We start from the raw sequence: 15,373 nt of genomic DNA on the forward strand, positions 1-15,373 counted from the left end.
TGGTACTGCCGCCCAGCCCGGGGTTTGTTCCTGCCTTGCACCCTGTGCTGGCTGAGATTGGAAACAGCAGACCCCCCATGACCCTGTGTTAGGATATAGCGGGTTGGACGATGACTGACTGACTGACTGACAATAAGGAGACACACAATGAGCTGCCAGATTGACCAGCTGTGCCAATCACACAATATCTGAAAATAAAGGTGAAGGTCTCAGTAAGGCTGATCTCTCAGGTCACCAAAACATTTTAATGGCGTTCTTAGAAAAAACAAACAATCAACAGTTTTGGAAATGTCTGCTGTGGCAGAATAAAAGCAGCAACAAGCAATGAAATGAAATAATGGGGTTTAATTAACAGCAAGAATCTGCTTCTCATTAAGAGATTAGTTGGAGTGAAATTGGCTGGAGGTTGACGTTCCAATCTAGCTGCTCATCAGTTGGCTCATCTCACAACTCATTTCTGTTTGGCTGCCATTTAATGAAGAAAGGAATCAATTCAGAGGACTGAATCCTTAAAATCAGGGCTAGTAAAATGAAGGGAAAAGTAGTTAATTGGCAGTGAAAACTGGTCACTGATTAGGAAAAGGGTTAGAATGAAAACCTGCAGCCACAGTGGCCCTCCAGGTGCTCTAATGAAATATGAGAGGTCAAAGTTACTTCACAAAACTTCATCAAAATGGGGATTTGGAATATAGTCATGGGGAGTGTCATTTTCTGCAATTTCGAGGTTGCCGATCATGAATATGATGATATTTTTGATATTTGATTTTTTATCGGTGGTCCTAGCCCTCTAAGAGCCACTCCCAGCAGGCTAATAATGATGAATTTCAAACATAAGCATTTGGTTTTCCTTTTTTTGACAATTTCAAAGTCAGTGATTATGAATATGATGTTATTTTTGATTTTTGATCCTTGATTAGGGATGAAGCTCTCAATGGAACAGCATCAGAGGGTGACACATTTTTATTACAATCGAGAATATTTAGACTTTAAAATTGTCACACATGTCGTAGAGGACAGCTTAAAGCTCTAGTAGTAATTCAACAGCGATCCACAAGGTGGCAGTGCATACTAACGCCTCTTCTCTTCCTCCCTCTATACAGAGATGATTGACAGCCCGACCACCCCTGACATCACTTCCAGTGTCCATCCCCCCGGACCCGCCTCTTCCTGCCTGGCCTGTACTTAACACAAAGTGTCGCCACCTTTTGCCAGTCTAGTCTGAGACTCATATCCTTTAGGACATTATTTTGCATTTACAATATGCGGGGTCACGGTGTCACTCCAACTCTTTTTCTTTTGTCTTTGTCATCTTTTAGAACATTTATATTGAAGTACATATTTTAATATTTTAAATATCTGATGCAGCTATTCTTGTTTATTACACACATCTACCTCATGAGGTAAGTCATTGCATTTCTTAAGAACATCCCAAATTAGGGCATCTTACGCTAATTCAGACTTTTTTTTTGTGCTAATGCAAATAGTCCAAGGAAAAATTATAAATGACATTCATTTTGAACAGCTCCTTTTCAGAGATGTTTTATTCTGCTAAAAGCACATCGGCTTAGGGAAAAATAAAAACGTAATTGCGATTGTAATGTTTTCAAAGTGAGCTTCCCTAAAAAGTGTGCATGTAGCCACCCAACCACCATTATAATCTGTCAGTCACCCTGCTGCAGTGACACAGCAATGACAATGGCCTTTTGATTAACTTCTCCACCATACACATGATATACCTGTATATTATAGACTGCCAGTTACAAATAAATAAATAACTCCACCCAGATGAGTTTCTAACGGCATTCTAACTTTATATGTAGACCCTTATATATTTCTAAATGCAGGTCTTCTTGTCAAGCCCGTATTCATCTGAAGACAAGTTCATCACATTCAGGGGTTTTCCTCACCAGACTCCTCACAATTTCAGTCCTTACACACTCTACCATCCTCAGTGTACTGGCAGAAGCAAAGGAAAAATAAAATTGCTGGCAGCCTAGCCAAGCCTGAGCAGTCCTTGGATGGCAGGAATTGAGGACTGTGTGTCCGGGTAATGCAGAAGTGGTGGACAGTTCTTATTAATTTATTTGGATTTAAAGCAGTGCTCTGTAATAACAATACTCTCACAGACTACAAGAATGGATAGAAGCATTTGGGGATCAGATAAGTCAGCAGGCATTGTGCTGATTTAATGAGACCAGGCGGCTCTGACCACGGAGGTGACGCGCCGCTCTGCTCTATTCATCCTCGTCTGCAATAGCCTGGCAAAAATTAGACGAAAAGCTGACGTTCACTTTTTTTCCTCTTTATTATTATCTCTGTTGCTTCTGTTTATTTAAGTGCTCTTTACTTAGCGGCACATTGCAGAGGTGAAATAAGCATGATGCATTTACAAAGTAATTGAAATGAAAGGTGCAGTTTATCACTGCAGGTTTACTCTTTTTACAGGTTAACATACAGTAGGGAGATAGTTAAATAGATACAAGTGGCACTTTACAAAATAGACATGAAAGGTGCTATATGACATAGAAAGAAAAGGCACTGTAAGCAAGACAAAGAGATAATACCTTTGTGATTTGGAAAAGGTACAATAAATAAGGTTAAGACAAATATAGGTGGGATAGATAGATAGATAGATAGATAGATAGATAGATAGATAGATAGATAGATAGATAGATAGATAGATATGAAACGCACTATATGATAGATAGATAGATAATAGATGATAGATAGAGATCGTCTGGGTAGACTATTGATATTATGATAGGATATGAAGACTACATGATAGATAGATAGATAGATAGATAGATAGATTCTTCTGATAGATAGTTCACACACTTCTTGATAGTAGAGGATTTTTCGGATAGATGATTTTCTATGTAATAAACTTAGTGTAATGAAAAATGCATAATTAGATCTGGACCACCCTATATGATAGATAGATAGATAAATAGATAGATAGTAATAAACTTAGTGTAATAGATAGATAGATAGATAGAAAGGCACTATATAAAATATAGATAGATAGATAGATAGATAGATAGATAGATGTGAAAGGCACTATATGATAGATAGATTGATAGATAGATAGATAGATAGATAGATAGATAGATAGATAGATATGAAAGGCACTGTATGATAGATAGATAGATAGATAGATAGATAGATAGATAGATAGATAGATAGATGTGAAAGGCACTATATGATAGATAGATAGATAGATAGATAGATAGATAGATAGATAGATAGATAGATAGATAGATAGATGTGAAAGGCACTGTATGATAGATAGATAGATAGATAGATAGATAGATAGATAGATAGATAGATAGATAGATATGAAAGGCACTATATGATAGATAGATAGATAGATAGATAGATATGAAAGGCACTATATGATAGATAGATAGATAGATAGATAGATAGATAGATAGATAGATAGATAGATAGATAGATAGATAGATATGCCTTATATAATACCTTATAGATATGACCACATTTTTTCTACATGTGCCCCCACCCCGTCATGGCACCATCATGGTATCTCGTGGGTGGCACTGCTGTGGGTTTCAGTACATCTTTGTGGTGGAAGTAAATGCTACTCCGCTGTTAAACAGTTGGCCTCATTTTTGCTTCCAAAGTTCCCAGCTACAATGCTGCCTCTTCACTGGCACTGTAATCACAACGTATACAATTGTGAGGACTACAGAATAATTATGTGTTGAAGTCTCTGGCTGCCAGAATCTCTAGCGCGGAAGGCTGTCATTTAAGAAGAATGGCTCACTGGCTCTCACAGCAAATGAAGTGCCTAAGAGTGGAAAAGGCAGGTGAGCTCAGCAGCAAAGACCGCAGCTGTGGGGAAAACAGAGTGGCCATCAAAATCAGAGAACTTGAGAGGTAAGACCTGACGAAGCTCAAACACTCAATGTGGCCTCTTAGTCACTTTAGTCTGGTGCGCTCATTTAGTCAGCAGTGGGTTATTATCAACTTCCATTGGTTTACCCAACTTGTTTTATTTATTATTATTATTTCAGAATGTAAAAAACTTGGATTCAGTTTATTGAGCAAATGTGCTTTTGCCTTTCTTCTTCTTTTAATTTACAGCAGTTTTTCAATTTCCCTCTAATGTCATCTTCACAATCAGCTGCCAAACACCGCCCTGTTTCTATCATTTTTTATTATTACTTCACTTTATGCATAATGATTTTTAAGTTGATTTTAACAAATAAAGATTGCTACTACTACTACAAACATACACAGTACTAGTGGCAATAATATTAATAATACTTTTATCTTTCAAATTTCTAAAATGGTGGGGCAGTGTGGTGGTCTTTGGCAGGGATTTTCTTTGTCTTGTATAATATAATCCACCTTAACAAAAGGAGAAGTGTCTGTGTATCTGTGTGACCATTCAATTGCTGTTTGTCTGTTATATTCTGTTTGGTATGGGATTCATGCAAGCATTGCTGAAATATATGATGTGCCATCTGTTGGAATGAATAATGCAATTTATGTTTTGTTACCACATCCATTATAAAACACAATTCAATAAAAGGTGCCCTGCAAATATTAATCCTAAACACTGACCAGTGGACAGAAATCAGCTTACCCACCTTAATTAAAGGACCAGTGGCTGTGTGTGTGTCCATCTGTTTACTATGGTTAGGAAGACAAAAACAAGAACAGACAAAACATGTAGAAGGAGGTTCAACAAATAAAAATTAAAGCAAAAATACCAATAAGGATTTGAAAATAGGAACATTTCTATTTTCAGCCTATTCTGTTGTGCAACGTTATACGCCTGCAATGGCAACAAGGAAGCAAATTTGTGGCACCCACTCAGGTCACATGAATGAGGTTTATACTGTACCTATAATTCTAATGACTGATAGCTTTGTGAGGTGGGCCATGGGCAAGAGAAAATAATGACAAACTGAAACACACATTGGGAAACCAAAGCCCCAACTCGACTAGGCTAGAGTTGGCAAAGCAGGCCAATGCGGTGCAGACCACCACCATATTTATTAAGAAAAACACTTTGATTGTAAGAGTGGACAGTTGAAAGAGCATCACGGAAAGGAAGCAATTAAAATAGACTGCTCTTTACAAAGAGGAAGAGCCACGAGCAATGGAAAGGGATCAGGTGGGTATTATTATACCAAACAAAATGGACAACCTACGTATCAAATTAAAAAAAAAAAACAGGAGGTCTGCATTGATTAATTAGATTTCAACTTGTCTTAGACAGGTAGAACAGCTAGTATATATAATACAACCTTAATGAAGGGATAAATATCTGTGTGTCTGTCTGAGAGTCCTTCTAGATATTGTATTGTGTGTCATTCCAACAGATGGTGCATCACAAACATTTTAGTAATAAAATGCATTTCATTTGTCCTTCATATAGATGGAACACCACAAATATTAACACTGTTTTTACGAATCCCATACCAAGTGGCATATAATAGAGAGGCACGCATTGTGTAGTGCACTGCCAATGGTAATACTGAGGTCAATGTTGATTATATAGAAATGCAGCACAGCTAATATAATATAATATAATATAATATAATATAATATAATATAATATAATATAATATAATATAATATAATATAATATAATATAATGTTGGCTCCGGCAGACCCCCATGACCCTGTGTTTGGATTCAGCGGGTTGGAAAATGGATGGAAAATATAATATAATATAATGGGGACAAACTATGCAGGAGGTATGGTGGTAGCGCTGCTGCTTCACAGTAATGAGAGTCTGGCTTTGTGTCCCAGATCCTCACTGCATGTAGAGAGCTTTGAGAAATGAGAAAACAGCTATATAAATGTAAACAATTATCTATCTATCTATCTATCTATCTATCTATCTATCTATCTATCTATCTATCTATCTATCTATCTATCTATCTATCTATCTATCCACAGTATGTATCTATTTTAATATTATATTTTATTTTCTAGTCATCTGTTCCTTAATCTTTCCACCTTTATTTATCTTCACCACCCAATGAGGGCAACTGACTCCTGCCCTTCCAGTCCAGCCACTACAATTCCAAGGCACACTTGGCAAGGGTTGTCTCATTCCAGAAAGAGCAGATCACAGGACGGAGCTCCCACCTGAAAAGTTACCACTCTGCATTGCCTTGATGCACCCTCAGCCCTGCCTGGCTCCGTTGCTTTTGCTTTTTGTTATTTTTTTTTAATATATTTGCACCATCGAGTGCCTGGTTATTTTTGGAACTTTGCATTTAATTAAATGTGACGGCACTGTTGGTGCCCCAAGCATTTCTTTTGTAGACTTTTGTGTTCCCTCAGTCAATGACAGTATAGTCATATCTCCTGGGCCAAACTGAGGTGAGTGATACCACTTTGGAGGGAGAAGAGGTGCTGTCACTGATATCCTTTCTTTCCTCCACAGCTTTGAAGAAGATGCCCAGTGACGGCACTCAACCCCAACTGTGACACCCAGGGCAGGTCCCATCCCTTCCAATCAAGACTCCATAACAAAGGGATGGCCCCCTGAAAGGTGGTGTTTCATTCAAGACTTGTAGTCAACAGCAAACAAGCTCCTTTGCGAGAGTCAAAACCCAATGATGATAACAGAGGACTCTGTAAGGGTTGACTGACAGAAAACCAAAAATGCTTCTACAGTAGATTTGTATATAGAGTAAAGATCCCCGTTTCTGAAAACCAAAATTTACATCATTATTAACCACAACCACAACATAATAAGCAAATGATTCATCATACATTTAAACAATAATTTAAACATCATGCTGAAGCATTACATTATAAAATTATATAAAACCATAATGATTGATAGATAGATAGATAGATAGATAGATAGATAGATAGATAGATAGATAGATAGATAGATAGATAGATAGAAATGAAAGGCACTATATATGTACTGTATATGTATATGCATTTAATTATCAATATCATTCATGGTGGCTCCTTAATCTGTACTAACCCCTACTTTCTCTGCTGTTCTTTCTCCAGTTTTCTGTGGTGCTGATCTGCGCAACCACCTCCTGATCAAAGCACCGTGATGTCCTTGCGTTGATGGATTAAAGGCCAGAAGTCCTCATGATCGTCATCATCAAGTTCTTCCCTGAATACCATGAGGACTGATTGTGGTCATTTATGTTAGGTAGAATGTCTAGAGGGGGCTGCGTGGTCTTGTGGCCTCTGAACCCCTGCAGATTTTATTTTTTTTTCCCAGCCATCTGGAGTTTTTTTTTTTGTTTTTTCTGTCCTCCCTGGCCATTGGACCTTACTTTTATTCCATGTTAATTAGTGTTCCCTATTTTATTTATTTTGTCTTTTTTCTTTTTTGTCATTATGTAAAGCACTTTGAGCTACATCATTTGTATGAAAATGTGCTATAAATAAATGTTGTTGGTGTTATATAAAAGATAGATAGATAGACAGATAGATAGATAGATAGATAGATAGATAGATAGATAGATAGATAGATAGATAGATAGATAGATAGATAGATAGATAGATAGATAGATAGGAAGTGCACACTATAAAGTCAATAGATACATACAGCACATACATACATAACAGCGCCATATGAAACAGATGGATTACAAAGCAGTCTATCAGTTTCAAAATTAAAGAGATTATATAAAATGAATAGATTCAGCACTGCGCGTGACTTATTAATAGGTGAACATTAATTGTATCCTTAAAACTAAGTTGACATGGTATAAATATGTATTTCTAGAGTCTGGAGGGAGCCTACTAAAATAAATTGCCCTTGCTAAAATGCTTCAGGCCAGTCACATGTAAATGCCGACCCACGGTGATTAGAGGATGTCACCTCTTTGAAGGATAAAGCTGGATTCAAATGTCCTTTTTTATCTGAGAAATGAGTGATGGGGTTTCATGGCAGAGCAGCACCTGTTCTCCCCAAGCCCAGGTGTTCACTCGCCACTGCGTCCCCATCCATCAATTACACCTCGGCTTTGACGTGAGCTAGTTGTCAAGACAGCACTCACCTACTAGAGCCTTCCGTCTGCTCTGGTTTTGAATTCTATTCATTTCATTTTGACATGGAAGACCTAGAAAGATATCAAAAGAGACAGCATTACTTCTCACATCATTTTCACCTAGTGGAGCAGCCATTCAGGGAAATCCAGTCTAAATATAACTGTCCTCACAGAACACTTCGGGCTCACATTTCACTGCTTAGATAAGAGGTAATGGATATCACAAGAACAAGGATGCAGAGTAGCAGAGCAAGTGTTCCCCAGTGCCGCTGCAGGTTTCCCTCCAGTCTCTTATGTTCGCTTCACAGTTAAACAGAAATACAACTCTGACCTCAGCTGCCATGTATGTGTGTGCCCTACAATCATCAAATCCTGAGTTAGGATGGGTTTGTGTAAGGACAGACTCCAGCTCTCCATGGCCTTAGGTTTGTTAAAGTAGATTAAGGAAATGGATAGATACTAAATGAAGACTCATCTCCAGTAATAAATGTTCTTTCTTATGAGTGACTGCACTTCATGAGTGATGTATGACTACGAGAACCTCTATAAATCTTCTGCCTAGAGCGACAAACTCAGTCTGGGACGCCTAACCCAGCAGCACATTATACAACTCCTAATCAGAGAAGATGTCACCTGAAGATGTCTGATTACACTGCTATAAATCGTCATGGGATGTCAAATTAGATAACAGTTGACGACTTTCCTGCAAAGTTTGAAATTCCCGAGGTATCGGAAGCTTGCCGCACTCTGACAGCCAATAGCTTGCTCTCTGACAGTGACGGTGCTGTAGAAAGGCTTTCCAGGTACAGTACGTTTAGCAGCAAGTCTGCTCTTAGTTTTCTCTTTCCTTTTTTCCATTCTGTTGTGGTATGTAAAGCATGAGACATGTCTTCTGTTTTTACCATACACCTTATTTCCTAGAGCCCATATTCTTTATTTTTTTCCATACAAGTGTATTTTTTCTTATCTTCTTAGCAAGTCAAGACTGAGAGGGGCTTTCAAAAAAACAGGCCTGTTAAAGCCCATTGAGGCATTCCTTGTGTGATTTTGGGCTATTCGAGAAATAAATTGTTGTTATTGTTGTGCGGATTGCACTTCTAGGTGAACGCTTATTGATTGTCAGATCTTGCATACAGACGGGCTTCGGACTTAAAGAAAAAACTAAACCTGATTGTCTTTGATTTTGTAGGGTCAAGCCATAGAGTGGTCTGACTGAGTCACTGGGGACGTCAAACTGCATGACCAGTAGACCCAGCTGCCCCAGACTCAGTAAGACAATGTAAATGAAGTCAGTGACTGAATATCATGGAGAGAATCAGGAAGGGTGCTGTGGCCTTAAGGGTATAAAGTGCTGACCATCAAGGTATTTCTGACTCTACAGTCAGAGGCCATATCCCCAGTACTACATTTTCATTTAAAATCACGGGCATTAAGTCTCCAAGTATCCAGACTACCCTGATGATTTCAATCCTTGAAAATATAAAGTTTTGAAAAAGCTCTCCAGAGCTGTATATGTCTTCTTTCTTCTCGGTACTCAAATGTGGCACTTGGTGCCACAGCTCACCTGCCAAGCTGTTTTGCCTGCCTAAGGTAAAGTCATCTCTGATGGAGGATCGCAGGAATCATCGGGTAGAGGGGTCCTATCATCAGATTGGCAGGCCCAGCATTGAATGGCCAAATGGGGGTGGCAGCTTGATGAATGAGGTCTCCCTGACTCTGAACAAATCCAAATAATATTATGGGATATCATCTACTGTTAAATTCTGCTCTGTAGTTGTAATATTTTATTTTTATACTCTATTAAGGATTACTTCAGCTCTGTTCTGTGTATTGTATTGTATTGACCCCCTTTTTAGTGACACCCACTGCACACCCAACCTACCTGGAAAGGGGTCTCTCTTTGAACTGCCTTTCCCGAGGTTTCTTCCATTTTTTCCCTACAAGGGTTTTTTTGGGAGATTTTTCTTGTCTTCTTAGAGAGTCAAGGCTGGGGGGCTATCAAGAGGCAGTGCCTGTTAAAGCCCATTATGGCACTTCTTGTGTGATTTTGGGCTAAACAAAAATAAATTGTATTGTATTGTATTGTCTGAAAGCTTCAGCTCAAATTTGCAAGATGGAAGGGTGAAAACGAAGAGTTATGAAAACGCAGACTCTTATTGCACTCTGATTGGTCAGGGCTTATTACGTCACTATTCCTTGATTGGTTCCTGCTCCTTACATTTTCCCAGAAACTTTACATGCCTTCTTACTCATGTGTTGATCTCAATAACAATCCCACCACTCCAAGAATATCAATCTACTCTTTTTTTATTTTTTTCTGCATTCACCATTTGCACGTCTTCATTTACAAACAAAAGTATGGCATGGAGGAGACTTCCTCTTCCTGTTTCCACCGATGTGCACATGTCCAGTTTAGACAAATGGCTACATCATACATATTGTCTGTCACTTTAGTGTTTTCTTAAATGATATAAAAACATTAATATGGATGGAGATCATTTTCATTCAAAAAAGCTGTTTTTAGATAAATATGCAGCCATGAACAGTAAGAGGAGTGAATTGTCAAATAAATTGTAACTGGAGCTACTAACTAAAGGAATGCAAAATACACCATTGATATTAGGATGTCCCGTTACTGCTCAGTGTCATTGGCCGAGCCCCACTGTCTTAGTTTTGTACAGGGAGTCACTGACTTACGACTATGTGAAGTTCAGTTCTGACGGACCGGTCGCAAGTCAATTTCAACATACTGTAAGATGGACCAGTATATTCATTCAAACCTGACCCTATGTCTAATACTGTACAATAAGTCCCTTAAGTCATATTGTTTGCTTTATGTCCTTTTTAGTCATCATTCTTAGCACATTTTCTGTATATTATTTTTAGTGTTCTTAGTTACTCCTCCGCATCGAGAGGAGTCAGAAGAGGTGGCTTGGGCATCTGATCAGGATGCCTCCTGGACACCTCCCTGGTGAGGTGTTCTGGGCACGTCCAACCGGGAGGGAAGACCCAGGACACACTGGAGGGACTATGTCTCCCGGCTGGCCTGGGAACACCTTGGGATTCTCCCGGAAGAGCTGGAAGAAGTGGCCGGGGAGAGGGAAGTCTGGGCCTCTCTGCTTAAGCTGCTGCCCCCGCGACCCGACCCCGGATAAGCGGAAGAGGATGGATGGATGGTTCTTAGTTTGTTTCATTATTACTGTTGCTCACATGGATGATGAACCTTGAACAGCTTCACGAATCCTTTCTTTGTCTGTGTTATATTACGTTATCACTTCACTGTAATTAAAATCCTGATACTCTGTATATCCAACTCATTATAATAACTATTCATGGTGGTTCTAAAATCTGTACTAACCCCTACTCTCTCTTCTGTCTCCTTTTCCGGCACAAGCCACCACCATCTACTCAAAGTACTGTGATGTTCCAACAATGATGGATGGATTAAAAGCCAGAAGGCTGTATGACCATCAACATCAAGTGACTCCATGAGAACCCTAACTACAACGAGGACTATTTCATTTATGTTAGGTAGAATGCCCAGAGGGGACTGGGTGGTCTCGTGGCCTGGAACCCCTGCAGATTTTGTTTTTTCTCCAGCCGTCTGGAGTTTTTTTTTTCTGTTTTTTCTGTCCACCCTGGCCATCGGACCTTACTCTTTTTCTATGTTAACTAATGTTGTCTTATTTTAATTTCTTATTTTGTCTTTTATTTTTCTTTTCTTCATTATGTAAAGCACTTTGAGCTACTTTTTGTATGAAAATGTGCTATATAAATAAATGTTGTTTTTGTTGTCGTTGTTGTAATCAGTGTGAGCCTCTCCCAGTGTTCATTGTGTTAACTGCGAGAGGAGGAATTGTACCAGCAGAGTTTGAGTACAGTGTTTTCTGTTTTAACATTTCAGCCTGTTAATAATTAACTTTAACAAATAAAGGAGTTCAGTGTCATTTCATTACCCCTTCATGGCGGTTTGCACAATGCAGCACATTGTGAGTCAGAATGCAGGAACTTCAGAGTTTAACTGGATTCAAAGCCACAGTGTGTGCCATAAGCACCGGTTACATTGAGATAACCGAAAGTCACATGCAGTCGAATCTCTTTCCTCTCTCCTACTGCTTGAACACCTTTACTTTTACGTCGAGATCCTGTAATTGTAAGGCAAATGTAACTGAATGTAGTCGAAACTTCTCCAAGGTAATAAACTGAGATTGAGATGAATGAGTCACGGCATACGGAGCTGGCGTGGCAAAAACTGTTGTTTCCTGATGAGATCCAGTATCAGTCCTAAGTCGAATGATTGTAAGACGCATAGGTTGTAAGTCGACAACTACCTGCAATAAATCAGTTATAGTATATGTTACTGCTTAGAATATACAGACCTTCAGTAGACAAAAAAAAATTCCATGCTACCTTGTGTTGTGCAAGCATCGAGCAGAGCATCCAATTTTTGTTGGAATTAAAGGCATTCATACTTCTAAACATTTTTGTGTTCTTGCAGCAAGCATACATTTTGTCAATGTGGAGTGATTAACTGAATCAATGAAAAAGTTTACTCCTATGTTAAGTTTTCTAAATTATGGGTTATGTTTTCTTTTGTATCACATTTTTTCATTCTTCTCCCGATAGTCCTGACCGATACGTCAAAACATTTTAGCAATATTTGTAAAATATCCGATGGCTGTCTACATCTATAAAATCAGAGAATATAACAGACTCTAAAAATGTGAAGTGAGATGTATTAAACATTCCCATATTTACTTGGTAGCTCTGCCGCCTGAAGAGCCCTGTCGGAAGAGCTGCTCGTCCATAAATGAAACTGGCGAAAAGGATGAATATCTTGAAGCAAAGATAAAACTAACAAGCTCGTCTGCAGACAGAAGAGACCGAGATTCAGACTGAGGACTAAAGTAAACTGGGCTGAAGTCATACAATGAGAAATGTTTGATTGTTTTCATACAAGTTGTTTGAATCTCATATGGCGAGCTCAGGTACTGCGATATTTGGGTACTACAGAGAGTCGGCTTCTGCCTCTTATTTCAGACGTTATTTTAATGCCGGATGGGTTTGAACGGACAGAGTAGAGAAAAGCAGAAGGATGAGGATTGGAGATTTTTGTGAATGTGGAATGATGAAAATGGGAGAACAGTACAATTAAAAGTAAATTTGTGATCCAGGCATTGGATTGTGGACAGAACTCATCTGTGTCACTGCTCTAAAGGGCCATTTTAATGCATGGGCACACTGGGCAGTTGCCCGGGGCCCCCATGCTTATCTATGTATTTTGTGACTTGCTGTCAATAAATAAATCCTATACTATACTAAACTATAAATATTTGTTATTGTGTTTCAAGTGGAAATCGGTATTCGCCTCTGATTTAATATCACGGTCACCTCTGCAACGTCACGTTAATCTCACGTACTACATAATGGAAAAGCGTATATGTTAATGTCACTTCAACTCAATTCTCTACAAAGAAATTTTGCAAATGTTTGTGTTGAACATTTGATTAATAATAAATAGTTCATTGTATTTTAATTCTCTGCCATCTCCGTCTGTATGGTTTACCAATTGAGTATCATTTATGTGTTGATATTTTTCAAGGCTCATGTTATATTGTTCAAACGTTTGTGTTAATGAATTATTTTTAATCTGTTTTAAAATGTTTGGAAGTACCAATACAATAAAAATAAGTTTCATTTTATCGAGCATTTACATTGTTATTCCTGTGAGTGGTTGCGTAGACAGGGGCCGCAGTGCACCGCTTTGCCTGGGGGCCTATAATTCTGTTAAGACAGCCCTGCTGCCCGGGAAAGTACGTTACATCATCCTGGCCGACTCAGTAACAGAAATGATTTCCTATACTGTATCTCTTTGATGAATCATTCTTAATGCTGGTGACTTTGAAGAAGGAATCAAGGCCTATCTGACTTGTTCTGTACATGGACACTGCTCTTACTGAATATTAGTTAGTCAATCAGTCAGTCAGTCAGTTTTTCCACCCGCTATATCCTAACTACAGGGTCACGGGGGTCTGCTGGAGCCAATCCAAGCCGGCATAGGGTGCAAGGCAGGAACAAATCCCCGGGCAGGGCACCAGCCCACTGTAGAACCAAATATTAATGTCTTTAAATACAAGTATCTGTGGTGGGCTGGCGCCCTGCCTGGGGTTTGTTTCCTGCCTTGCGCCCTGTGTTGGCTGGGATTGGCTCCAGCAGACCCCCGTGACCCTGTAGTTAGGATATAGGGGTTGGATAATGGATGGATGGATGGAAATATAAGTCTAAACATGTGGCACAATCCGAGCAGGTCTGACCCCAACTTATTGCCACCTACAAGTCTGTATTGACAGTAGCTGCTCTTTTATATCTAAGTCAGAAGTTTCTATGTGTGTTAGTTGGGGAGATTTATAGTTTGTTTTTACCATATTTATTTATTTATTTGTTTTTTGGAGCTTATGTAAAATTGTAATTTCCCCTTGGGGGCAAATAAAGTATTATCTCTCTAATAGTACTGTCATCCCCACCTGCAGATATTTACAAACCATATTTATGGAAATGTATGGACGTCGTAGTTGATGACCTACATAATCATATGTCGCAGCTCTTCAGGACATTAGCTCAGAGAATGCATTCTAAAGATGTCACTGTTGCCGATGGAAATTCTTTCCCTGTTGACATGGAAGAGAATGAAATAGTCACTTTTATCTTCTTCAGTGTTCAATGAGACGGCCTTTTCAATTTCCCGTTCGTCATCTTTAGTGGTTGGCGAACACGCTTGTGATTTAGAACGCCTATTGGCTCACATTTTAACACCGATCGGTCATTTAATCGCATTCAGTTTTGGCTCAACTAACATGTGGCCATAATTCAAAATGTGAAACACTAAGCAAAATGCAATATGTTTGCTTAGTGTTTAGTGATGACACCCGATCTATGGGCACAAATTAAGATGCAATATGCTTTTGTATTGCATTTTAGACTAACATGAAAGTTGCATGCCGTAGTGAAAGCAATCATTTGGTTGATCTGCTTTGCATTATGAGTTGACAAAACACTGCAAACCTTGCATTGTAATGTAGCTAATATGTTGACCGTCATCTCATTTAAGCACATCGAGTGGTCTCCTCTCATTTGTCAAATCTCTTCCGCTCTTATGTCAATGATTTTAAACACTGACCACAATGGGCACCTGCAGCCCTGGTGGCTCTCTGTCATGGAAGTTGAACCAAATTATACAGTATTCACTGCGGGAAAATTCAAGATGTGATAAAAAATGTCCCCCTGGGTCATGGAAGCATGATTTGGTGTCTTTAGAAGTCCCATAATTAGGGGACGAGTTTATCTCACTATCGGGAAATCAAATCTAA

The 15,373-nt window shown here is 38.9% G+C and overlaps 1 protein-coding gene and 1 long non-coding RNA gene across 3 annotated transcripts in view; one reads left to right on the forward strand and one right to left on the reverse strand.

The window, feature by feature from the left end:
- Positions 1 to 15,373, reverse strand: part of spock1 (SPARC (osteonectin), cwcv and kazal like domains proteoglycan 1) — a 605,301-nt gene that overhangs the window by 7,675 nt on the left and 582,253 nt on the right. For both annotated transcript variants that reach the window (XM_039774114.1, XM_039774113.1), the window contains one exon: positions 8,016 to 8,078. In XM_039774114.1, the coding sequence (XP_039630048.1) occupies positions 8,016 to 8,078 (63 nt within the window). The remainder of the gene's footprint in view (positions 1 to 8,015; positions 8,079 to 15,373) is intronic.
- LOC120542028 lies at positions 3,561 to 7,045 on the forward strand. Its single transcript, XR_005636133.1, has 3 exons — positions 3,561 to 3,894; positions 6,425 to 6,532; positions 7,009 to 7,045. It is a non-coding gene; the product is annotated as an uncharacterized LOC120542028 (long non-coding RNA).

This window comes from Polypterus senegalus, chromosome 13 (assembly GCF_016835505.1).
Source record: "Polypterus senegalus isolate Bchr_013 chromosome 13, ASM1683550v1, whole genome shotgun sequence".
In the NCBI taxonomy this organism is placed as follows: domain Eukaryota; kingdom Metazoa; phylum Chordata; class Cladistia; order Polypteriformes; family Polypteridae; genus Polypterus; species Polypterus senegalus.